Source organism: Chiloscyllium plagiosum, unplaced genomic scaffold (genome assembly GCF_037043375.1).
Source record: "Chiloscyllium plagiosum isolate Xiang-an unplaced genomic scaffold, Cpla_swu_hap1 HiC_scaffold_19, whole genome shotgun sequence".
Lineage (NCBI taxonomy): Eukaryota > Metazoa > Chordata > Chondrichthyes > Orectolobiformes > Hemiscylliidae > Chiloscyllium > Chiloscyllium plagiosum.
This window is the reverse complement of record NW_028270157.1, coordinates 48,030,660-48,057,445: the sequence shown is the minus strand read 5'-3', so window position 1 is coordinate 48,057,445 and position 26,786 is coordinate 48,030,660. Positions and strand designations below refer to the sequence as shown.

General features: G+C 41.7%; 1 protein-coding gene across 9 annotated transcripts in view; it reads right to left on the bottom strand.

Annotated features, from left to right (window-relative positions):
* LOC122559589 (voltage-dependent calcium channel subunit alpha-2/delta-4-like) overlaps nt 1-26,786 on the bottom strand; it is a 549,452-nt gene that overhangs the window by 397,469 nt on the left and 125,197 nt on the right. For 8 of the 9 annotated variants that reach the window (XR_015760448.1, XM_087997322.1, XM_087997321.1 and 5 more), the window contains 4 exons: nt 24,662-24,751; nt 20,587-20,700; nt 11,757-11,835; nt 4,745-4,878 (listed from right to left, as the gene is read on the bottom strand). Coding sequence is in view for 8 of the 9 variants with exons in the window: in XM_087997322.1 (XP_087853448.1) it covers nt 4,745-4,878; nt 11,757-11,835; nt 20,587-20,700; nt 24,662-24,751 (417 nt within the window). In the remaining variant the exon portion in view is untranslated. The remainder of the gene's footprint in view (nt 1-4,744; nt 4,879-11,756; nt 11,836-20,586; nt 20,701-24,661; nt 24,752-26,786) is intronic. The other variant, XM_087997326.1, reaches the window with a different exon arrangement.

Here is a 26,786-nt window from a genome sequence, read left to right as displayed (position 1 = left end):
AGATCCTCCAACCCTGGCAACATCCTTGTAAATCTTTTCTGAACCCTTTCAAGTTTCACAACATCTTTCCGAAAGGAAGGAGACCAGAATTGCACGCAATATTCTAACAGTGGCCTAATGAATGTCCTGTACAGTTGCAACATGACCTCCCAACTCCTGTACTCAATACTCTGACCAATAAATGACAGCATACCAAATGCCTTCTTCACTATCCTATCTACCTGCAACTCCACTTTCAAGGAGCTATGAATCTGCACTCCAAGGTCTCTTTGTTCAGCAACATCCTGAGGATCTTACCATTAAGTGTATAAATCTTGCTCTGATTTGCTTTCCCAAAATGCAGCACCTCGCATTTATCTGAATTAAACTCCATCTGCCACTTCTTAGCCCATTGATCCATCTGGTCCAGATCCTGTTGTAATCAGAGGTAACCCTCTTTGCTGTCCACTACACCTCCAATTTTGGTGTCATCTGCAAACTTACTAACTGTACCTCTTATGCTCGCATTCAAATCATTTATGTAAATGACAAAAAGTAGAGGATCCAGCACCGATCCTTGTGGCACTCCACTGATCACAGGCCCACAGTCTGAAAAACAGCCCTCCATCACCACCCTCTGTCTTCTACCTTTGAGCCAGTTGTGTATCCAAATGGCTAGTTCTCCCTGTATTCCATGGAATCTAACCTTGCTAATCAGTCTTCCTTGTCGAACGCCTTACTGAAGTCCATATAGATCACATCTACTGCTCTGCCCTCATCAATCTTCTTTGTTCCTTCTTCAAAAAATTCAATCAAGTTTGTGAGACCAGATTTCCCACACACAAAGCCATGTTGACTATCCCTAATCAGTCCTTGCCTTTCCAAATACACGTACATCCTTTCCCTCAGGATTCCCTCCAACAACTTGCCCACCACCGAGGTTAGGCTCACCGGTCTATAGTTCCCTGGCTTGTATTTACCGCCCTTTTTAAACAATGGCACCACGTTTGCCAACCTCCAGTCTTCCGGCACCTCACCTGTGACTATCAATGATACAAATATCTCAACAAGAGGCTGAGCAATCACTTCTCTAGCTTCCCACAGAGTTCTCAGGTACACCTGATCAGGTACTGGGGATTTATCCACCTTTAACCTTTTCAAGACATCCAGCACTTCCTCCTCTGTAATCTGGACATTTTGCAAGATGTCACCATCTATTTCCCTACAATCTATATCTTCCATATCATTTTCCACAGTAAATACTGATGCAAAATATTCATTTAGTATCTCCCCCATTTTCTGTGGCTCCACACAAAGGCTGCCTTGCTGATCTTTGAGGGGCCCTATTCTCTGAGGAGAAAGTGAGGACTGCAGATGCTGGAGATCAGAGCTGAAAATGTGTTGTTGGAAAAGCGCAGCAGGTCAGGCAGCATCCAAGGAACAGGAGAATCGACGTTTCGGGCATAAGACCTATTCTCTCCCTAGTTAACCTTTTGTCCTTAATATATTTGCAAAACCCCTTTGGATTCTCCTTAATTCTATTTGCCAAAGCTATCTCATGTCCCCGTTTTGCCCTCCTGATTTCCCTCTTAAGCATACTCCTACTTTCTTTATACTCTAAGGATTCACTCGATCTATCCTGTCTATACCTGACGTATGCTTCCTTCTTTTTCTTAACCAAACCCTAAATTTCTATAGTCATCCAGCATTCCCTATACCTACCAGCCTTCCTTTTCTCTGGATTCTTGTTATCCCATTTCTGAAGGCTTCCCATTTTCCAGCCATCCCTTTACCTGCGAACATCTGCCTCCAATCAGCTTTTGAAAGTTCTTGCCTAATACCGTCAAAATTGGCCTTTCTCCAATTCAGAACTTCAACTTTTAGATCTGGTCTATCCTTTTGCATCACTATTTTAAAACGAATAGAATTATGGTCGCTGGCCCCAAAGTGCTCCCCTACTGACACCTCAATCACCTGCCCTGCCTTATTTCCCAAGAGTAGGTCAAGTTTTGCACCTTCTCTAGTAGGTACATCCACATACTGAATCAGAAAATTGTCTTGTACACACTTAAGAAATTCCTCTCCATCTAAACCTTTAACACTATGGCAGTCCCAGTCGATGTTTGGAAAGTTAAAATCCCCTACCATAACCACCCTATTATTCTTACAGATAGCTGAGATCTCCTTACAAGTTTGTTTCCCAATTTCCCTCTAACTATTGGGGGGGGGGGTCTATAATACAATCCCAATAAAGGTGATCATCCCTTTCTTATTTCTCAGTTCCACCCAAATAACTTCCCTGGATGTATTTCCGGGAATATCCTCCCTTAGCACAGCTATAATGCTATCCCTTATAAAAAATACCACTCCCCCTCCTCTTTTGCCTCCCTTTCTAATTCGTGGAGGCAGGATCATTGACTGTTTTTAAGACATTGGTGGGTAGATTTTTGTTAGACCAGGGAATCAAGGTTTATCATGGGTGGATGAGAATGTGGAATTCGAATCAGTCACAATCTTATTGAATGGCAATGCAAGTTTGAGGGGCAAAATGGCCTACTTCTGCAATGATTTCATATGTCTGTAAATTCACATGTATCCAGAATGGCTACAACCTATTTGTTGCACCACTTGTTTCTTAAATAAATTCCAAGGTTTTCTCTTCCATTCTGGAAACTACTATGTTTAATGATAAGACTTTTCATGTTTGCAAGCTCACTGGTAAAACACTGAAAAGAATTCTGGCTTATCAATAATTGACATTAGATAAGCAGAACTCTATCCTGCTTCGGTGCTATCCCAAATTTAGGTCAGAAAGGCATGGGGAATTTTCTGCTTGTTTCCCCTTCCATGTCGGAGGTCTAAAAGCTTCAAACATATCCTTGAAATTTCATTCAAAACATGCTCCAAATGCCTTAATGTATTTCTCTCGGAGAAGCCGTTTCAGTATTATTAACAGAACCTTCTAGGGTGCATGACCCTGCCCAAAATGAGAACTTGGAAGAGGAGTAGTTCAAGTAATAATAGACAATCTGGTAAATGCATGAAAGCAGCGCATATTTGCCCTCACCCTCAACCTTAGATTGAGATTTATACAAAGATTTCAAATTTTAAAAAGCATTAAAAAATGAAAACTGTTTACATTGATTTTGGAAGCTCTATGGATGCAATAATTTAACAGGATGGGGAAGAATTAGAAGGGCTATATAACAAGAGTGAGCAAAAGTTGTTTTCCTTTCTTTTCTTTCCTTTCTCCCTGGTTTCCATATATGTCTCAAGGCCATGTTTTTAATTTCCACAGTGCATCAGCTTAATTGTTTTGTATCAGGTTTTACCTACTGAAAATGGAAAGGATTTAAAAAGTGAATAGATTTATAGCAGAATCTGGGTCACCACCAAGTTAGATATTTCATTACAAATATTAGCATCTATTTCATTAATATTCAGCGTTATCCTGCAAAAAACAGCTCCTCCCACAATTAGCTTCATATTAAGTTTTAGTGAGAGCTAAAAATAATTTAACAGCATATGGATAAAGCTTGTTTCTTTTAGCTGGTTGATTGTACAAAACATTTGGCAATGGAGAGCACAACAATATTACGGTCAAAAAGTGTGGCGCTGGAAAAACACAGCAGGTCAGGCAGCATCCAAAGAGCAGGAGAATCAACATTTCGGACATAAGCCTTTCATCGGCAATGTGGTGGGTGGAAGGGGGCTGAGAGATAAATAGGAGTGTGGGGTGGGGATGGGGATGAGGTAACTGGGAAGGCGATAGGTAGATGCAGGTAGAGAGCGATGGTGGTAGGTCAGAGGGGAGTGTGGAGGGGATAGGTGGGAAGGAAGATGGACAGGTGGGACAGTTGAAAAGGGCAGTGCAGAGTTGGAAGGGTGGATCTGGGATGAGATGGGGGGGGGGGGGGGGAGAAGGGAGATGAGGAAACTGGTGAAGTCAACATTGATGCCATGTAGTTGGAAGGTCCCAAGACAGAAGATAAGACATTCTTCCTCCAGGTGTTAGGTGGCTTGGATTTGGCAGCAATGGCGGCCCAGGACAACAAAATTACAGCACAAACTAAAAGTTGGTCAATCAGTTGAACCAAGATGCAGATACAATATAGGTTGATGAGGGTTCTAGGATCATTATCCATTATTGATAACTAAATATAGTAGAATAATTGAGAATTCTACCTCTGATTTGACTCTTCTGACCAAACTGCTTGTGTTTCCTGTTTCAGTAGAAATAACAGACCCAATACCTACAATGTATTGTAGATCACGATGAATTCACATAAATTTATGAGAAGAAATGGTTAGCACTGCTATCTCACAGCAATGGGGACCCAGGTTCAGTTCCAGCTTTGGGTGACTGTCTATGTGGAGGTTTCATGTTCTCCCTATGTCTGTATGGGTTTCTGCCGGGTGCTCCAGCTTCCTCCCTCAGTCCAAAAGGTGTGTAGGTCAGGTGGATTGGCCATGTTAAATTGCCCCTAGTGTCCAGGGATGTGCAGGCTAGGTGGACTAGCCATGGGAAATTCAGCTTTATGGGGATGGGTCGGCCCAGGTGGGTGCCTCAGAGGTTAAGTGCAGACTTGATGGACCAAATAGCCTCTTTCTGCAATATAGGGTTCTATGATCCTATGAAATAAATTAAAAGCCTTTAAGTTTTTAAAATGAATTACATGTACCTGTACAAAGTCACATTCAAATATTCACATTTATCTGATTGTACAAAAGAAATTTCAGAACAATTGTTTAACAGGAAACTTACAGCATTGTCCATGTATGCTTCTGTCCATATAATGTCATGATCATGACTAATAACCATTGGGCGGCTGAGAACATGAAGATATTCCATGACATTCTCCTGAACATCAGCCAATGTTGAGATATGAGTATAATATCCTGAAATTGAGTGACAGATAATTGTGAGTTCACTTTAATAATGACACAAGAAGGTAAAATGGACAAAAAAAGGTAATAAAAACTGCAGGTCTGGCAGCATCTGTGAAGAAAATCAGAGTTAATGTTTTGGGTCCGGTGACCCTTCTTCAGAACTAATTTTGGTTTACAGCATCCGCAGTTCTTTCGGTTTTTAAACCAAAAGTAGTGCTTGCTGCTGAAGCTAATGTTTACTGTGACTGGTCGTGTGATTTTCTTCAGCACAGTGACTGAATATTTGCACTCAGTTTATGCATACTTTCAATAATAAAGCTAAAGCCATTTTTAATTTGTATTATGGTTATAAATAAAAATTAAAATAATCCACCAAAAAAATCAGTTCTCTGTTCAACCAAATTCTCATCTCAGTCTTCTTTATATTACTGAATTTGTGCATTTGAATTGTTTAACTGTTTAGATTGAACTGAAATGCTCAGGGTGGGGGAGAGGATTGCATAGGAATACCATCACTGCTAGAATTTAAAGTAGCAAAGGCTCTACATTTCTCAGCATATTGATTATTATCCTCCTAAAGTTTAAGAAAGAGCACTAGCGGTGTTTTCTTGTGAAAAATAACTATTTTGTCTTGATAAATGTTATCTATCCCAAACTACAACTGGTCTGAGGGACTTGCTGGGCCATTTCAGAGGGTAGTGTCAACTACATCACTATGGGCCTCAAGTAATTCATAGTCTGGAGTGTGCAAGGACTGCAACTTTCCTTCCCTACAGGTTACGACAGAACCAAATGAATTTTCTCAACAGTTGACTATGGTTCCCATTACTGTATATACCTTTTAGTTACAGATTTATTAAGTGAATTCAAATTCCACTATCTGCCATTGTAGGATTTGAACACACGATCCCAGACTATTATTCTGGTCCTCAGGATTACTAGTCCAGAGATGCTGCTACTACACCACATATTAGGACAAAAAGAAGTTCAGTCTGGAGCAATATTTCTCCTTGAAACCCATTTATGATGATGTTATCAAGAAAAAGAAAATTCCAAATAGTTTGAATACTTAATTTGTGTCAGTATTTACAAAAGGGAATGCGATCTGAGTGCCAGACGTCTGAAAGGACACTAATTGAATGCATGAAGGAATGATGGAGATGGTGATATTGAATTGAGGGCCCACCTCTCCCAGGAACGCAGTCAGATAGGTTGTGAAAATATCACAGGCAGCCACCACCTTCTCCATCCTACCTCTAGAAGCAGGACTTGGGGTGGATGGTGAGTAGCCACTTGGCTCTGTTAATGGTCACCTCATGGCAAAGCGGACTGGGTGGACTGCTGAGCCAACTCAAGATGTGTCTTATTTGTATCTGCCAGTTAATGTGTAACTATAGTTTGACCACAATTTGACTGTTAACTTGTGTTTAAGTTTTGTTGATTCTAGGTTTTAGAGTATTGGTGATTATCCAAAACAGGTTGTGGAGATAGATCACAAATCAACTACCATTTATTGAGTGACAGAACTGAGCAACTAAACAGCCAACTCCTTTGAAAATATGCACCAACTAGTCTACTGATTTTATTTTCTTCACTTTAGCAAAGTATTTTCCCTCTTATTGCTTTCTCCAATCAACAACACAACTGAAAACAGAAAAAAATGGGACACAAATCCATAGCTGCAACACCATTCTAAAGAAAAGGTGCTGAGTATTTGTATTTTATAAATTGTATTAGATTTTACTACATTTCAAAACACAGGCAAGGAAGATCCCAGTTTTCTTTCTTTAAGCAGAGTTGGCAGAGCTGGGCAAATGGAAGGGATAGAATATGCAGCCTTCATGGTCTGTGCATCTTCGCATCCTATCAGTACTGTTCTAACCCACTAACAAGCAGAAGCATTTATAATTATTTCTGGCTGTTTTATTTGCACACCTTCCAAACACCTGTCCATTTACAGTACATTGTGTATGTTTACAGGGCTGAAAATGGAGTCGGTCCTCCATTTTGAACAGAGCAGCAAGGAGAGAGGGCAGAGAGAAGTGAGGGCTGCTGGGTAAGTCAGTTTTTCCCACTTAGAAAGGGACTTACCTCGAGAGTTGGGCCTCCATTTTGTACAGAGCGGCGACGACAGAGAACGGAGAGAAGAGAGGGAAGTTTTTAAGTGGGTGAGATCTAAACCTGGGACCCTACACCGTACGGCCTCCCTCTCACCCACCTCCTCTAACCCTACTAAGAGCCTGTAAACTTGGTAAGTTCTCAGGTTTTCTTTTTTGTCTTTTCTTTTCTTCCTTGTTTAGTCCTGTGTGAGCTTTCAGATTAGCAGGGTATGGCTGATAGGGCAGTTGCATGTTCCTCCTTCAGAATGTGGCAGGTGAGAGACACAACACATGTCTCTGCCAACCACATTTGCGGGAAGTGCATCCAACTCCCGCTCCTCAAAAACCAAGTTAGGGAACTGGAGCTGGAGCTGGATGAACTGAGGCTCATCCGGGAGACGGAGGGAGAAATTGAGAGGATGTACAGGGTGGTGGTCACTCCCCAGGCACAGGATAAGGACAGCTGGGTTACTGTCAGGGGTAGGAAAGGGAAGCAACAGATAGAGCAGAGATACCCTGTGGCCGTTCCCCTCAGCAATAAGTATACCATTTTGGATACTGCTGGTGGGGACAACCTACCATAGTTGTCAGGTCAGTGGCACTGAGGCTCAGAAGGGAAGGGAGGAGAATAGAAAAGCGCTAGTGGTAGGGGACTCAATAGTTAGATGGATTGACAGGACATTTTGTGGTCAGGAATAGGACTCCCGGAAGCTATGTTTCCTCCCCAGTGCCAGGATCCAGGATGTCGCCGATCGGGTTTACAGGATTCTGAAGGGGGAGAGTGAGCAGCCAGAAATCGTGGTACATATTGGCACCAATGATATAGCCAGGAAAGGAATTGAGGATCTGAAAAGTGACTACAGAGAGCTAGGTTGGAAGCTGAAGAGCAGGACAAGTAGAGTAGCGATCTCAGGTTTGCTACCAGTGCCACGAGATTGTGAGGTGATGAACAGTCAGCGATTGCAGCTTAATACATGGCTGTGAGGCTGGTGCAGGAGGGTGGGCTTCAGATCCTTCGACCATTGGGATGCCTTCTGGGGAAGGTGGGACCTGTACATGAAGGACGGGTTGCACCTGAACTGGAGGGGCACAAATGTCTTGGGTGGGAGATTTGTTTGTGTGGTTCAGGAGGGTTTAAACTAGTTTGGCAGGGAGGTGGGAACCATAGCAACATATCTGAGAGGGGTAGTTGTAGATGGGGGCAGTGACAGGATGTAGTGAATCTATCAGGAACATTTTTTCACGTGATGAAACAAAGGGATGGGTTAAAGTGTGTCTGCTTTAACGCAAGGAGTGTCAGAAATAAAAGTGATTAACTTAGAGCATGGATCAGTATTTGGGATTATGATGTTGTGACCATAACGGAGACTTGAGTTTCACAGGGGCAGGAATGGTTGCTAGATATTTCAGGGTTTAGAACATTTGAAAAGAACAGGGAAGGTGGAAAAAGAGGAGGGGCGTGGCATTGCTAATCAGCGAGTGCATAATAGCTACAGAAATGAAGGTTGTTGAGGAAGGTTTGTCTACTGAGTCAGTATGGGTGCAAGTTAGGAACAGCAAGGGAACAGCCACCGAATTGGGGGTTTTCTACAGACACCCTAATAGCAGTAGGGAGATCGAAGAACTCAGGCTGGCAGATTTTGGAAAACTGCAGATATAGCAGGGTTGTTGTTAAGGGTGACTTCAACTTTCCCAATATCGACTGGAACCTCCTTAGCACAAATGTTTGGATGAAGCAGTTTTTGTCAGGTGTGTTCAGGAGGGTTTCCTTAATCAGTATGTAGACAGACCAACGAGGGGAGAGGCCATTTTGGATTTGGTGCTTGGCAACAAGCCAGGACAGGTGTCAGATCCCGTGGTGGGACAACACTTTGGTGACAGTGACCACAACAGCCTCACACTGTGAGAGTGAAAGGTGCAGTTACCGAGGGAAGATATTTAATTGAGGAAAAGGAAATTATGACGCTATCAGACAAGAGTTGGGAAGTACAGATTGGGAACAATTGTTCCATGGAAAGGGCACAGCAGACATATGGAGACTGTTTAAGGAGCAGTTGTTGCAAGTGATGCAGAAATTTGTTTCTCTGAGACAAGTAAGAAGGGGCAAGGAGCCTTGGGTGATGAGAACAGAGGAGCTTCTCGTCAAAAGGAAGGAGGCAGCTTACGTAATGTGGAGGAAGCAAGGATCTAGCACAGCTTTAGAGGATTACAGGTTTACTAGAAAGGAGGTCAGAAATGGACTGAGGAGAGCCAGAAGGGGGCACGAAATAGGATTGGCAGGAAGGATTAGGGAGAACCCAAGGGCATTTTACTCATACGTGAGGAATATAAGAATGACCAGGGAGAAGGTAGGGCCACTCAGAGATAGCGTAGGGAACTTGTGTGTGAAGTCTGAGAAGATAGGGGAAGCCCTAAATGAGTTTTTTGCTTCAGTTTTCACTAAGGAAAACAACCTTTTTGTGAATGAGAATTTTGAGGAGCTGGGAAACAGGCTTGAACAGATCAAGATTGATGAAGTTGATGTGCTGGAAATTTCAGCAAATATTAAGATTGATAAGTCCCCACGGCCAGACCAGATTTATCCTAGGTTGCTCCGGGAAGCAAGAAAAGAGGTTGCTAAGTCGCTGGAGAAGGTTTTTGCTTCCTCACTTTCCATGGGAGGCGTACCAGAGGATTGGAGGGATGTGAATGTTGTTCCTCTTTTCAAGAAGGGGAATAGGGAAATCCCTGGCAATTACAGACCAGTCAGTCTTATGTCTGTGGTCAGCAAGGTTTTGGAAATAATTCTGAGGAACAGGATTTATGACTATTTGGAAAAGCAGAGCATGATTAAAGGCAGTCAGCATGGCTTCGTGAGGGGCAGGTCATGCCTCACAAATCTTATTGAGTTCTTTGAGGAGGCGACGAGACAGGTCGATGAAGGTCAAGCAGTGGATGTGGTGTATATGGACTTCAGCAAAGCAATTGGTTAGGTTCCCCATGGTAGGCTCATTCATAAAGTCAGGAGATATGGGATACAGGGAGATTTGGCTATCTGGATTCAGAATTGGTTGGCCGACAGAAGGCAGAGAGTGGCTGTAGATGGAAAGTATTATGCGTGAAGGTTGGTGATGAGTGGTGTCCCACAGGGCCCTATTCTTGGGCCTCTGCTCTTTGTAGTTTTTATAAATGTCTTGGATGAGGAGGTTGAGGGGCGAGTTAGTAAATTTGCCGATGACACAAAGGTTGGAGGTGCCGTTGATAGTATTGAGGGCTATTGCAGGCTGAAACATGACATTGACAGGATGCAGAACTGGGCTGAGAAATGGCAAATGGAGCTCAACCTAGGTAAATGGTAAGTGATGCATTTTGGAAGGTCGAACTTGAATGCTGAATATAGGATTAAAGACAGGATTCTTGGCAGTGTGAAAAAACAGAGGGATCTTGGTGATCAAGTGCATAGATCCCTCAAAGTTGCCACCCAAGTGGATAGGGTTGTTAAGAAAGCATATGGCGTTTTGGCTTTCATTAACAGGGGGATCAAGTTTAAGAGCCGCAAGGTTTTGCTGCATCTCTACAAGTCCCTGGTGAGACCACACTTGGAAAACTGTGTCCAATTCTGGTTGCCCATTATAGAAAAGATACAGAGGCTTTGGAGAGGGTGCAAAGAAGGTTTACCAGGATGCTTTCTGGACTGGAGGGCTTGTCATATGAAGAGAGGTTGACTAAGCTCAGACTTTTCCCTCTGGAGAGAAAGGGGAAGAGAGGTGACCTGATCAATGTATACAAGGTAATGAGAGGCATGGATGGAGTCAATAGCCAGAGACTTTTCCCCAGGGCAGGATTGACTGGCATGAGGCATCATAGTTTTAAGATATTAGCAGGAAGGTATAGAGGGAATGTGAGAGGAAGGTTCTTTACGCAGAGAGTTGTGAATGCATGAAATGCGTTGCCAGTGGGGGTGGTGGAAGCAGAATCATTAGGGAAAATAAGCAACTGCGGGACATGCACATGGACAGCAGTGAATTGAGGAGTGGGTAGGTTAGGTTATTTTGTTTTAGCTTAGGAATAATCCTCGGCACAACATCATGTGCCGAAGGGCCTGTTCCGTGCTATACTTTTCTATGTTCCACATTCTATAAATGCAATAATTTTGTGGGGTGTAAGCTGGGGCCCAAGAAATTGCTCACCATGATTTTGTGCATATTAAAATTTACAGAATAGGAAATCAGAGATTGAGGAATATAATTTTTGGACTTTTGCTCCTGGTCTGTTCTAGAGTCACTGAAATAAAACCTTTAAAAGAACAAGTAAACAAATTTGAGACCTACTTCTAATAATTTTACAGTTTAGAAGTGTTATTAATTCCAAATGTCTACCTACAACTGACCTTTCGTAATTAATTCATTTGAGTGTTATCCCTAATTTCCCTTGAAGATAGCTGTCATCTTAAATATAACAAAGTGATTTACAGGGTTATTTCAGCAGGCAGTGAAGAATTGACCCCACTGCTGTGAATCTAGAGTCATGTACAGGCTTGATCAGTAAGGACAACAGGTTTCTTTCTTGGAGAACATTAGTACACTGTTTGGGTTTCTACAACAATCTAGTTGCATAATGCTTGTTCTTCCCTTTACTAGCTTTTTAAACATTTCTTTAATTTTAATTCCCAGCTGCCACGGTGAGATTTGAATTCATGTCACTGAATCATTAGTTCAAGCCTCTGGATTACTAAAACACTAAAGTAATCTTTATGCTACTGTACTCTGCAAGAGAAGTAAAATAGTCATTTTTAAACAAGTTTCTTACCTTTATTGTTACACGCTATCCATTTAACATATTCTGCAAATGTTACCTCCCGGCCAATCAGATATGTAAATACACGCACCTGCCAAAGTAAGTAAAGTGGAATTCATTGCAAAAATCCTTTAATGATAAAGTCAAGGGATATGTGTGCTGTGATGATCATTTTGTTGAAGAGTTAAAAATTAAAGAAAAGGAAGAAACTAATTCTCAAAATTCTCCAAGTTCTCCAAAGTTCTCTAATTCTCCAAATTTAGAAAGTCAAACTTGCTCTGCTAATTCTTTAATTTTGATCTTGAATTCCACATTATGCCAATGACAGTTAAGAATTGTTACAAAAAACTGAAAGAACTGCATATGCTGGAAATTGGAAACAAAACCAGAAATTGTTGGAAAATCTCAGCAGTTCTGGCAGCATCCATGGGGAGAAATCAGAGTTAATGCTTTGAGTCCAGCAAGCCATCTGCAAAGCATTGTTACAATTTTGTTTTCTCCAAATTATTAAGCTTAAAATCACAAAGGGGAGTGTTTTGTAGCACGGTAGTAGTGTCCTTACCTCTGCGCTGGCAGATTTGGTTTCAAATCTCACCTGGTTTTAAGGTATATAATTACATCTCTAATGTAGTGGATTAGAAAATATCTAAAATCACAAAAGGAACTTCTAAAATCATACCAATAATCTTATAAATAGGAAGGAGTCCTTTATGTTAACACACAAGTAATTTTGGACTAAATATCAAAGTAAATGCATAATTCCAGAACTGCAATAATAATTTTATCTTATACCAGTTACCATTATTATTTGGTAAACAGAATGACTACCTAACAAAGGATGCTAACCACAACAATGACTAATCATTCTACTGAAAACCCTCAAAAGAAAGATTCAGTTGTCATCATGCTTTCATCCAAATTCTGATAGCATATTAAAATGAAATTCTACTGACTGGGAAAGAATATTACATTGTAGCCCTGTAAAGTGTCACACATTGACAAAATTGGCTATTCTCAGACATGATAATCGTCTAGAAAGTGGACTGTAACTAGAAACCACAGCCTTGGTAATAAGTAAGGAGAACACATTTAGGAAAGAGAATGATTGAAGGCAATGTGCATTGGGGAAATAAATGAATTAATGATTGACAAAACTTGTGTTTAATATTTTCACTGCGCTCTTGGACGCAGCTTTATAGTTCTCAAACATTTTTTGAGGCATGGTGCATACATAGAGAGGTGAACACCTCATTGGCATCTTCTCTGGACATCCACCTTGGTTATCATTCCCCAACATCTCAGGTCACATTCCAATGGCAGCAACTGCCTGCACCCTCCATCCAGGGAGTGACATTAGCAAAGCACTGGTCTTGGCACACCATCATGGGACTTCCTGGACTCACTTATACAGTTCACCCTAGAATGCTGCAATTTGGAGTTCACTGACACCTTACACTGTAATGCTGCTGTCAGGCTACTTGGCACACAAGACCCACGTCCATCTCATGCATCAGAACAGGAGACATTTAAAGGCTATTTTTTCATTTTCTTCACATACACTCACTTTGTGCCTACTTGGATGCTCACAGCATTTCTGCCTTGCCTTACCTTTTTGGGTATTGTTGCATCATTCAGAATTTACAGGCTCACATGTTCCAGCTTACCTTATCTTTTAGCATAGACAACTTGTCATGTGTGTCTGCAATGAACAATCAAGGAAATAGACATGATACTGATGCATCATTGGGCGGCATGGTGGCACAGTGGTTAGTACTGCTGCCTCACAGTGGCAGAGACCTGGGTTCAATTCCCACCTCAGGCAACTGTCTGTGTGGAGTTTGCATGTTCTCTCAGTGTCTGCGTGGGTTTCCTCCGGGTGCTCCGGTTTCCTCCCACAGTCCAAAAATGTGCAGGTTAGGTGAATTGGCCATGCTAAGTTGCCCGTAGTGATAGGTGAAGGGGTAAATGTAGGGGAATGGTTCTGGGTGGGTTGCTCTTCGAAGGGTCGGTGAGGACTTGTTGGGCCAAAGTAAAGTAATCTAATCATGTCATATGAATATCACACCTAAACCAAATGGCCTTGTCTAAAAGTTTAGGTGGAGTATTCATTCAAGTCCATTCAAAGGGACATAGGTCCTTCGGAGTGTCAGTACAGTCCATGTGAATCTCAGTCCAGAGATTTGGACATGGTCAGTTGACCACTGAGTCAATTAGGTGGGGGAATCTGTCGATACTTCTTGGCAAGTGGGCTACATTTAGCCCTGGGATTAGTGGTAAAATCAGTCAGGAGCTGCACATAGATCAATCATGGAATTGGGCCATAAACAATTAGGGCTTACATTCTAAGTCAGTTAAGTGTGAGCCATAATAAGTTGGAGTTCATTCATTGAAAGTCAAGAGCATAATCAGGGCTCACAGCCCTGGGGAAGTTGGGAAAATGGGGTTTGGAGACAGCAAGTTAGAATGCAAAGAGGACAATAGTCATGAAGTGTTGGGGGGGGTGGGGTAGGGAGTAACTCAACATATCAGGGTAGGAGACAATAGAGGGCACAGGATACTACTAAAAAGGGGCAGTCTATGGTAACTATGACATTGATGGGGTAATGAGGGATGTGGTGGTGTGCGGGGAAGCAGTGCGTCATGATGCTTAGCATAACAAAACTGTAGACCTGGAGCTCAGGAGATAAAGTGGGCAGTTAAATGAAAGGTAGTTACTGTGGGGATAGTGAAACCTGATGAGGTTGACAGGGAGTACAAAGCAGAAAGGAGCAAGGGATTCGGGGCTCTCTTAGATTAACAGGCTGAGTTTATAACTCCATCTCAAGAGCACTGTCTTGCCTTCCATCCTTATCCAAATATTGATAAATATTGTTATTGGTAATTATAATTAATCCACATCATGTCTGAAACAGGCATCATTACTGGTGACTTAAATAGGTCCACCTGCTTTCCACAATTCATTGCAAATACATTGCAAGGTCTCATAAGCTGCAAACGGTTTGGAGCTGCCTTCTTCACATATTGAACACTAAATATTTGTAACATGCTGTTAGATACAATTTTACCTTTTGTTGGTCTTATGGATGCTGGACCAGAAATGTAATTGATTCTACCATATTTATAATCTTCCACTATAGGGATATGACATAGCTAATAAAGCTGGGTTGAGTATCTGTTATCAGCTGTAGCCATAACACAACAAATGACCACAGAAACTGGCGAAGATCACATGCCCAGGACTAACAAGGAGTCTGTATGTGATTCCTCCTACAGATGCATTCATACTGGTACTACCTTGTCTCCTTGGTAGAATGGGCACCTGAAATTAGGTCGAACACCCTCACCCCCTGTCACCTTCGATGCGCTTTCTGCGGAGCCTGGCTCTCCACGGCAACTGCCAACCTGTCCATGGAGACAAATGTATACATACCAGAGGCAACACTGTACAGACAGCATTAGTGGACTCCTCCAACCTTAGATCCAATTTCCCAAGTGTCTTCAACAAACCTGCCTGTTGTTCCTGTGTTTGTTTGGACACAAAGTGCTTTCCTCTCCTGCCTGGGACTGAGTCAGTGTCTGGTCTCTCGCAGTCCTCTGAGTACCAGAGACCAGGGCCTTCTTCCTCAGCCAGCAGAGATGTACCAGTGACTTGTTTACCAAAATGTGGTCCCAATGATACTCTAGCTAATGTACCCACCAAAGTGTCAGTATCTGACTGGTAGAGGATACAAGAGACAGATTTGGCAGTGCACCTTTTGAGGAATCTATGATTTCTTCCTCAGAGGTGGAGGAAGAATTATGTCCACAGGAGTGGCATCTTCCACCTGCAAAAGACAAGAGGGGGAATAAGTTGTGCAATAGAGCCAGAGGCTTGAGCATGTAAAGAATCCAAAGTGGTGACAATCTGAGAGCAACATAGCACATCACAATGAATCTTACTTGCTTGCAGGGACATGGAGGTTGGAATGGCTTGTGTCCCCTCCCACAAAGGAAATCATTCTCTCCTCAGAATGAACAGATAAATAATTGGCACCCCATCACCCATTTTGCCCCCTGCCAATCTGTGGTCACTGTTTTCTGGAATGAATCTAGGCCACAGATTGAGTGAGATAAAGTGGCTGGTACAACAATTGATGTTGCTACAGATGGGAAAACAGCGGCAAGGTGTCCAGAATGAATGATTAGGAAGCATAGAGGGCATTTAGGGGTAATTGTTTGAGAGAGTAGGGCTGGTGAGAGCCATTGAAGGGGGATGGAGGATACAACAGTGAGAGTGGTATACCATGAACCTTGGTGGAAGTGGGTGCAGTTGGCAGTGCTAGAGTGAATATAAGGTAACGGAGACAAGAGGAGAGTTAACTTCTTGTGGTATTGCTGTGCATTCTTCTAGATCATGGAAACAATATTGACCAAAGTGATAGCTTCGGAACAGGCAGGCAACGTTTGGTGCTGTGGTCTCCTCTGTGGTCCTAAGGAAAAAAAAAAGTGTACTGCCCAGGTCTCTCATGCACCATGTACCAGAACGTCCAGGTCCTTGTCCATGAAATAGTGTGCCAAATTGCCTGCCAGTCATATCCTTTCTCACACAGTGGAACTGTGAAGGGCTATGCCTGGCATGGAATATTTGAACTGATGCACATCTAGGCTTTAAAAATGGCTCTCAGCATGAATGTCAGAAAATGCACCCACTTCCACCACTGCTGAGCAAAAGAGAGTGCAAGACCATAAGACTAATGCTGTGGAAGCATACTGCCTCCTTAATGAGAGAAGCAGCAGAGAACTGTGTCGGAAAACTTGCTACAGCTCATGGAAAAAATCCTCCGTGAAGTTGCCTGAAAATTCATCCCAACGTTATGTCCTAGACAGACCATACGTACTGTGTGCAGGTCTCTCTTATACATCTGGTGGGTATGATTGCAGAAAATATAATCCAAAGCAAATCTTAGAAATCCTGAGAAATGCTTCTGCTTCATATCAAGTTACAATGGTAACTTCCACTCTGAAAGGTATGAAGCACAAATCCATCCACCTAGGGAGTCCTGAAGGAAAACTAATAGGTTAGAATGGAACCATATGGAAGCTGACCAAATTCTTGCTCCATCAGCAATACACTAAACAAGGCATCTGTCTGTTTCTGAAGATGATGGAATGAAACGTTGCTATGGGTAGTCGCTCTCAAAAGATGATGGATAAATTCAACTGTATGGTTAGCAAAGTGCAGATGCAGGATTTGGGCAGTCACAAGAAAGATGGATCGACTTATACCCACAGCAACAGATGTGTACCAACATTTTGGAGCACCTAAGGTAGTTGGGGTCATGGCTAAGATTGAAACAATCTACTCAGCTTGTGTGCATTGTCAGATTTTGGGATTTTGAGTGCATGAGCTCCCCAGAGGTGGCCAGCCCCAGGGAGAGCTATGTTTGGCAACACTCAGCAGTGCACTGTTATACACAGTACATGTCAAATGGACCTGTTATTGGCATTGGTGGAAGAGAGATATTTGGAGGAGATGCTAGAACGTTAAATAGTACTTCCTTCCAGAAATCAAAACATCAAGGGTTGAAGCAGTCACCTACGAGAAGGAGTGTTCGACAACTAACAGAGCATCATCATAGTTAGTCTCTTTAATCCTTCAAACAGAAGAACCATCTCTGCAGTGGGGCGCAGAAAGAGCTGCTACCCCTACATTGAGGCCAGGACAGCTCCATGAAGAGGACAACTAAACATCAGTTTCAAGTGGAGACAAGCGAGCAGGCTCCTCTCTTATTCATGGTTTTAAAGGAAACACTACATAAAAGTGATTAAGCAAGACTATGTGGGGGGAGTAGCTGAGCAATGTGCAGTGCAGGGTGCCTCCCAATTGGTTGTGGTACCAAAACTGTATCTTCAGAAAGCCAATGGTGTGCTCTATGGTGGCCTTTATGAGCAGATGACTTCAGCTGTAGCACCTCCACCTCAGGGTCATGTGAAGGGGTGAGTAGCAATCTCTTCACAGTTCATTCATTGATTTCAGGAGATGGAATGGAGAGTTGCAGCATATGCACACCCATAGGAAATTTAATAGTTGCAGGGATGGGAGGTTGGAGTACAAATCCTTCCTGTTGATGATTCCATTAGATGGTCAGTCATGATTTGATGGCCAGTTTGACACAATTGATTGATGCCCTGCAGCTGAGAAAATCTCAATAGAGATAAAATTCACTTCCTTTATGCCAATTAGGTTATAACAGTTTAATATTGTACGTAGTGTCGAGTTCTTGCACATAAAGCATCAGTGACCTGCAAGCTGCCACAATGATTCCCCACTGATCACTGGAAGGAGCTGGAGGCAAAGAAGCTGAACACAATAGCTTGTATGACTAATGGCATGGCACAATGAGCTGTGCTCAGAGGTACAATTTCATCTGTCACAAAGATAAAAATTTCAAGAACCAGTTGCATTTATAGGTGCAGCTTCCTACAATACTGATTCTCTGACATGTCCAGGTAGTTCAGGGAGGCTATGACCTCTGTTGCCTTCCTGACCATTGTACTTCTCCTCTGCACTCCTTATCTCCAGGGATTGGACTCTGTGCTCTTGAGAATGTTGTTCCTCAAAGCCACTCAGACCAAGATCAAAGAGTTGCATTCCAATTATCTGCTGCTGTCTTCCTCATGTGTTCAGCTGTCTTCCTAATACTATTTGGAAATCTAACCCCCAAGTGTCCCTCCAACAACGGCACACCATACAGACCTGCATGTCAAAACTTCAGTGTTCCTCTCAGCCACACTCTCTACATTGGTCCACTTATGTTGATAGTATGGTATACCCTAATGTTATTCTCAATCTACATATAGCATGTCCCTGATGCACCCCATTAAAATTTAAAAAAAGCCCATAACAAGTCAGCAATGAGTTTGTTAATATTAATTGTCCTCATGTCTTAACTGGGCAGGTTACCAGTTCCAATCTTTCCTCTCATGAGAAATATCATGGTGATACAAACTGGTACACTGGCCAGCAATGCCATTATTAATGCCTGCCAGCCTCACTGCTTTCTCCATCGGGACTTAAAAACTTGATGCTAACATCTCCTCTCAAATTCTTTGTCCCAGGAATCTGGAGACACTGACATTAGTTCATTAAGAAAATAACCCTCATTCTCCCCAAATCTTTTCTTCTTTCTTTTCTCTCATTAGAGCACTGGCCTGTTCACACACTAGGAATAGTACATTTTGGGTTGTACTTTCTTGTCCCTGAAGAACAGTCATTTCAAAGTAAACTATGAACGTCATCTTTCTGTGTATCGCTTCAATATCACTTGCATTCCAAGCTTTCTCATCAGACACTATTTGTCATCCATTTGAACAGGATAATGTGACCATGTAAAAGCATATCCAACTCATTGTATTTCACAGTATAAGCTGCTATCATTTGACATAGTACTGGCATGTCTTGTGTTTAAAACTAGTTAATAGTCTTAAAGAAATATTGAGGATTCGTAAATGTGAAATTCTGGTGGACGTAAATTAAAATGATATGTTATACAAAATATTAATTTAAAAATATCATTGATAGGACATTTATCATGAACTTTGAGAAAAAAAAGACATTGCAAAGCATAGGAAATTAGATATAGCAGCAAACAAAGCTTATGTTTGTGAACAACAAGCTGATTGAATGGAGACACAAAGTCAGCAATACATAGGAGATGACACATGACTCAGTCTCTGGGACAGAAAAATATTGGTTTTAAGTACAGAGAAAAATTGCCACAAGGGAAGGAATCCTTGCCTTCTCTCTCTTTCTCCGAAATCTCTCTCACCAACTTTGAGAGTTGAAAACTCACAGGAAAGCCTCATTACTGCAAGTGGAGAATCCTTAAAGGAGAATGTTGAATTTACAACACTGGTTATATAAAAAAAAACAAGAATTCAACCAGTCATAATTGAGCCAGGAAAAAAATCCCAATGTCAACTTGTGCGCGGAAAGTGACTTTGGAAAATATTCAAGTATTCTTTTTAAATGAATCTGCAGAGTTTTAAGAGAGTGCAGGGGTGAGTGCATGCAGAAGCAGGTGTGCGGAGTCACGTGCAGATGTGGAAACATGTGAAGGTCAAGGGCACGTCAGGCATAGATGTATATATGAATTTGAGGGCATGTACATGGGTATGAGTGGAGGGTTTGTGCACCACACAAGGGTGTACATGTGCACTCAAAGGTGTGTGTGTGTGTGTGTGTGTGTGTGTGTGTGTGTGTGTGTGTGTGTGTGTGTGTGTGTGTGTGTGTGTGTGTGTGTGTGTGTGTATTTGCTTAAGTCAGTCTTTTTTGCAATAACCTAGGTTATTAATTTATGAGTTAAGGAACCTGGCTGTCTGGTTTCTTATACCAAACTACATCTAATCTAATATACAATAGATACATTACCTTCTTTCTAAACTTTCAAGCATATTGCAGCCAATGGAGGAGTCGGAGATGGAAAGGGATTGATCCATTCTTTCGAATGTGGACTTCACGAATCTGGCGGACTGGTTTCTGATATCAAGCTACATGTAGTCTAATATACAATAAGTATATTAACTTCATTTTAAAATTTCAAGCATGAAAAGGAATCAACCCATTCTTTCTAACGTGGACATAAAAATGTGGAAAGTTGTCTTGCAAATGGACAGAAACATTTACTGGCAATAATGGCAATTTCTCTTGCCTCCACCATTGGAAAGGAATAAACAGTCTTGTGCTACTTCTACACCTTCACAATAGTGTTGACATGTATAAAGGCTCCACTGACTTCTGTAGTTGATTTGCTATGTTTGTCTTTCAATGAGTATAGCACAGACCATTCAAATATGCACATACCTTACAATCAGGCCAATTGTATTGTTCAAATACAGATTCATAATCCTCAACTGCACCATCTGTAATCAGCATGATGGCTTGGTTACACAGGCTGCCTTGTCCTGTCTCATTAAACTAACAGAAGGAATGTAGATTTTAGTAGCAGCATCAAGAATTGGAGAGAGTCAAAGTTTAAAAATCAATAATGACTACACGATACAAACAGAAATTTTGTTTTCATAAAAGAATAAACAATTTCAAAATAACTGTACGGTGTAAATGAATTCTGCATCAGGAAAATAATAAATCATTCCAATTAGTTGTACAACTTAACACTAGCAGACACCATATCAGCAATTTATCACAGAGTCAGCTATCAAAGGAAAATGTCACATTAATGTCGTACATGTCCTGCTAGAGGGTAGATGTACAGATTTTCATGCAGGGAATGATATTGAGTTTCCACCAGAGCATAGCAACCATAAAGTAGCTGTTTGAAATGTGGGGCAGGCTAGTGATTGTATTACATATCACTTTGTAGCCCCCAGGATAGGGGTTTTACTTGGATCCCACCAAAGTCTCAAACAAAATCAGTGACTTAACTGAAAAGAGGTGAGTGGGGAGTCTGATTACGGCTGCACCAGGATATCACCCTAGCCCCACAAGGGTCAACACGGCAAATTAGACTTGGAACTTGGTAAGGTTAGTTTTGGGCAGGCGATGAAGAGAGTTGGCACTCAGACACTGAATATGGTTATTATCCTGGCTTTTCCAAATCATGGGGGGGGGGGGGGAGCAGAAGAGTAAAGGCACAGCTGCCAATCGCAACAAAGCAGCCACCTGTCCAAATTAAATGCTTCAACTATCATTACCGCTGGACAGGTTCTGCACGCAGTGACAAAGAGAGACAATACACTCTATGGGAACTGTGAAACTCCTGGGCCTCAAGAGGGCAAAGGAGAGAGAAAAGGGAAAAGAAAGCTGTTCCCTCTACACAAGATCTTCCGCCAAAGATGAAGCTATCTTGAGGTGACTGAGACTGAGTGTCTCGGGAGACTGATTTTCCAGGTAGATGGTTACAGAGATCTATCGCTTCTTCACTGAAGAATTTGCACCTCACAACACTATTTGTCAAGTCCAATCAAGAGCCTTCAAAGTGCAGTGTTGAACTTCTTCCTTACTGGTTCCTTTCAAGGATCAGCTGCAAACCTTTGTGGCATCCTGTAAATAGGTACACACCACAGTGTCTTGCTGCTTGCTGATTGCCTTTGTGCCAGAACATTCCTTGCCAGACAGTCAGATTCCTTGAAGGAAGAGAGGGAAGTGGATTTCTCAGCCATCCCACCCAACTCATGCCTCCTCCAATTGCAGAGTATCATTCATTGTATCCATGTGACCAAGGCATCTAGGGATTGAAAAGTGAGTTCATCAACAATAAGGGCTTCTGCTCCTTTAATCCAAAATGTCTGTGAGCACAAGAGGCATTTCCTCTACAAGCGGTCATTTTCTTTGCAGCTGCCATGAAGCCTTCATCGTCTACTGGTCCATACTATCTCAGAATTCCCCTCAAACTCTAAAGACTTGTCGACGGATACCAGGGCTGTTGGATATCCCTTGAAAATATAGCAAAGCATCACTCTACATGCATCCCAGGCAGAGGCACAAAGATAACATATACAATGCTACCTGCTCAATTGAAAAAAAAAATCAAACAGCATTTGACTCCAAAAGATGAAAGTCTGGACCAGATAGTTTTGCTGTCCAATACACTTCCTGCCAGAATCTTTGGGATTGTTGTGGTCTGATGCACTCCATAGAGCATTGCCCTGCAAACAGCAGTGGGTTTTGAGCATAGTGAGGTCTTGGAGGAGATAATTTTTGAGGGCAGAGCATGAGCAGGTGATAAGAAAGGAGAAAGAATTAATGATAGAGGGAGATGAAGTTGGACTAAGAGGCACCACAAGGTCAATTCCACCTGCCACCAGCCAGATGAGGACTTCCTTCCTCTCATGGCCCCCAATATTAGACCCGATTCAGTATCAATGAAATGAGAAGAAGCACTCCAGTAACAGGTCTCTAAATTTCTGGTGCTTTTATAACTTTGGCACAATCAGCAGATTTCTCTCTTCGGACAATCAACAACCTCAGTCACAGCTGCCATGGGGAGTCTAAATTAGTCCCACACACTATCCAGTCCACTTCTGTTCTTGCCAACAGTGGCTCGAAGTGGGCTGAAAGCTCATCTATATTGGAATTAAAAATTCACCTTGTGGAAAATCTTGACTTGGAAATCAGCAGATTCCCCAACCCCTATATGCAAATTTCTAATGTGACAGACTCAGCTCCTCTTTTCCGTCTGTATGGCAAAAATTCAGCCCTGGAATTAAAGAATACATCAGAAACCACACAAGCACAATAAAATGGATATAGTTAAAAAGGATAGTTGTGTTTATGTTACATTTTAGGATCCTGTCCTTCAGTATAATGGTGACTCAGGATGGTAAAGGTTCATTCACAGATTGTGTTTATATCAGACTGTGGGAAGAATGATCCATAAACTTTTCTTCAGGAAGCACTGGCATTTTACACTGAGTGGATCTGTATAATTTGTTGACTTCAGTGTGCTGCTGAAGGCCACTTCCTGTGTCTCTTGTTCCATTTGAGTACCCTTCCTCTGTTTCTGCTGCTTCACTTCTTTCAGATCTTCGATGCCGAAAAGGTTCAATGAACTTTACAAAGAAACATCGATGAAATGAGTGAAGCTGACTGGACATTATAGACTGGAGTAGGGAGTTTACAAAGAAATGGGCTTTCCAATCCAAATTAAAACTAAGCAGACATAAGTTTTAACATTTAAAGGAGCCAAACATAAATCAAGCAAAGCACAGATGCAATCTGGTTGTGCTGTGCTGGTTATAAGACATATTAAAAGTTTCCTGTGTATACTGCATTGGCAGGTCTACCTCCGTATAACTTTTTTTATACTGCACCAAAAACCCATTGCACAATGGTCCACAACTTCATAAACGTGTCCCTTTGTCACAATGCTGGTCTTTTCCAGGGTTACTATGCCCTTGAGTTTTTTTTCCCCCACAGAGGGGATAATTAGCCAGGCTCTAACTAGGCTGGGTTTGAAATGTTTATTCGGGACCTTTTTGTTTACCCCTAACAGGTAATGCCTCCGGCCTGAGGCTTTCATGTCTTAAAAAAAGGCAATAAAAGGGGAGTGGCCAGCTCACTGTGTAGCTAGCCTTTGTTTAGATTAGAGTTTTGATTCAGTTCAGCAGCAGTGGGTGTGAAGAAAGGCTGCTGGGACAAGTCCAGCCAGGTACTCGTTTTCTTTATCTTTAATCCTGTAAGCCCTGGTTTGTTTCATTTATACTCATTATGCTAAGGAGTGTGTTTATTGGGACTGTTGCAAGTATTTCCAGAACAGCATCATTCAGTTGGGATAATCTGTTGGGTTTTTGGATAGGATAAGTTATACGGTATTCTACTTTCTGTTCTTTGTGTTTCATTCCATAATATTGGAAATAAGTTCTGTTGTTTAAAACTTGGCAGTCGGACCAGTTAATTTACTCTGGGAATATCCACTGTACACTTACCTAAAACAAATAGCAAAGTTACGATCTGGGCTACCTGCTTAAAAATGTTTTGAGGAGTCAGGACTGGTCCATAATATGTTTGAACTAATTCAATTGCATATAATAGGAAAACAAGTACTTGACTCAAAGTCCAGATATCCTACCCCCTTTGTTACAACTGTATCTGTGCAATTAGTAGAAAAATCATAATTTCAACCCCTTTGTACAGCATTTCCCAAAATCAACATTGGAAATGAAGGTAACAAGTAACTAAAAATACGACTCGGATAAGATAGGTTGCCTGGGAACATTAGAAAACAAAGTACCTGAGAACACCATTCAACACTTTAAACCCTTTAGACCTTTTAAAGCTGTACCATCACGAACGGTTCCCAAAATCACCAAATATCAAAGTAAAAGCTTTTTAACTCACATTATGCAGAGACCCAACAGAACACAACTGCCCATTAATCCCAGTCAATTATTGAAAAAAGCACTAAAAATATGCAAACCTTATTCAAGACTCTGAAGGCCTCAATGAGTGCTTTAGTTACAACTCCTGTTCCTTTGGCATTAAGTTTATCAACCAGCAGCTTGAAATGCTGAAGAGGAATATAAAACAACAGAAAAAAGCAAACATTCAGTGCAACATGAAAATTCATGAAAAACATCAATAATATTGTCTACAATAGGATCTTAACAGCTTGATAAGTTCAGCTAATGAGTAACTGAACCATACCCAATAGTGCAAATCTCCCATGGCACTGCGTTCATGGCATCAATTATCATGCAGTATTATCGCAGGTGAATTTACAAATGTTGGTCTTTACAAAATGTCTCCTTTAGCTGAAAGTGAAACAACTTTCTGTGAAGGGTGTTAGTGAGGACATATGCAACACCTCTACTTGGAAATAAGACTATGAGGTCTAGATGCCAAGAGGCTGAAACTCAAACAGAAACCTATTCAAATCAAGTGAAAGTTTTCACACTTTTTACAATGATTCAATATATTAGACAGTTTGTGAAGAGGTTAACTGGCATCACAAAATGAGCTTCGTCCATTAGGAGATAACCAACGGTCCCTGGGAGGAGCTAACCAGTGTGTTGTCGTATTCCAGTTGGTCAAATATCTCTAAGTTGTGCAACAGAATGTTTCAATAGCAGTAACGTGTACTTACTCTTTTTAGTTTGGAGGTCTCACAGAAACTTAAAATAAGTAACTTAGTATCAGTGTAATGTTCAATAAAGCTATTCCCCATCTTCAAGTGGGCATGTTTCCCCATTCAATATCAGTAATTTAGACAAACATCAAGATGTACATTCAGTGGCAATGAATGTTCCTAGGCAGCCCATCCTATCACGTTCATATTTTTAGATACTTGTTATCTTCACTTCCAATGTTGAATTTAGGAAATGCTGTACAAAGGGGTTGAAATTATGATTTTTCTACTAATTGCACATATACAGTTGTAACAAAGGGGGTAGAATATCTGGACTTTGAGTCAAGTACTTGTTCTCCTATTATATGGAATTGAATGAGTTCAAGGGTGTTATGGACCAGTCTTGACCACTCAAAACATTTTTAAGCAGGTAGCCCAGACCGTAACTTTGCTATATGTTTTAGATAAGTGTACAGTGGATATTCCCACATTAAGAGATTGTGAAGAAGCAAAAATGGCCTTTGCAGTGATATGTACTTCTTGTCAGATGTGGGAGTTTAAAGAGAGTTTAAGGGTTACTGCAGATTATATCTGCCATAAATGCTGTTGGATACGAATCTTATCAGATCGAGTGGATCGGTTGGAGAGACAGATAGAAACGATGAGGAATTTGCAACAGCAACAGTGTGTGATGGATGGCAGTTATAGGAAGGGGGGGAAGTCTCAGATACAGTCACATAGATGGGTTAACTCCAGGAAGGGTAAGAGAGGTAGGCACCTAGGGCAGGAGTCTTTTGTGGATATACCTATTTCAAACAGGTATGCTGTTTTGGAAAATGTAGGGGGTGATGAATTCTCAGGGGAGTGTAACACGAACAGCCAAGTTTCTGGTATTGAGACTGGCTGTAATGCAACGAGGGGTACGTCAGCTTCCAAGAGATCAATTGTGTGTAGTCTGTAGTCCAAGGTACAGACAGACGTTTCTGTGGCCAGCAGAGAAAAAGCTGAATGGTGTGTTGTTTCCCAGATGCCAGGATCAAGGATGTCTCAGATAGGGTGCAGAATGTTCTCACGGGGGAGAGGGGTCAGCAAGAGGTCATTGTCCACATTGAAACAAACAATATAGGAAGGAAAAAGGTTTAGATTCTGAAGGGAGATTACAGAGAGTTAGGCAGAAATTTAAAAAGGAGGTCCTCAAGGGTAGTAATATCTGAATTACTCCCAGTGCTACGAGCTAGTGAGGGCAGGAATAGGAGGATAGAGCAGATGAATGCATGGCTGAGGAGTTGGTGTATGGGAGAAGGATTCACATTTTTGGATCATTGGAATCTCTTTTGGGGTAGAAGTGACCTGTACAAAAAGGACAGATTGCGCCTAAATTGGAAGGGGACTAATATACTGGCAGGGAAATTTGCTAGAACTGCTTGGGAGGATTTAAACTAGTAAGGTGGGGGGGTGGGACCCAGGGAGATAGTGA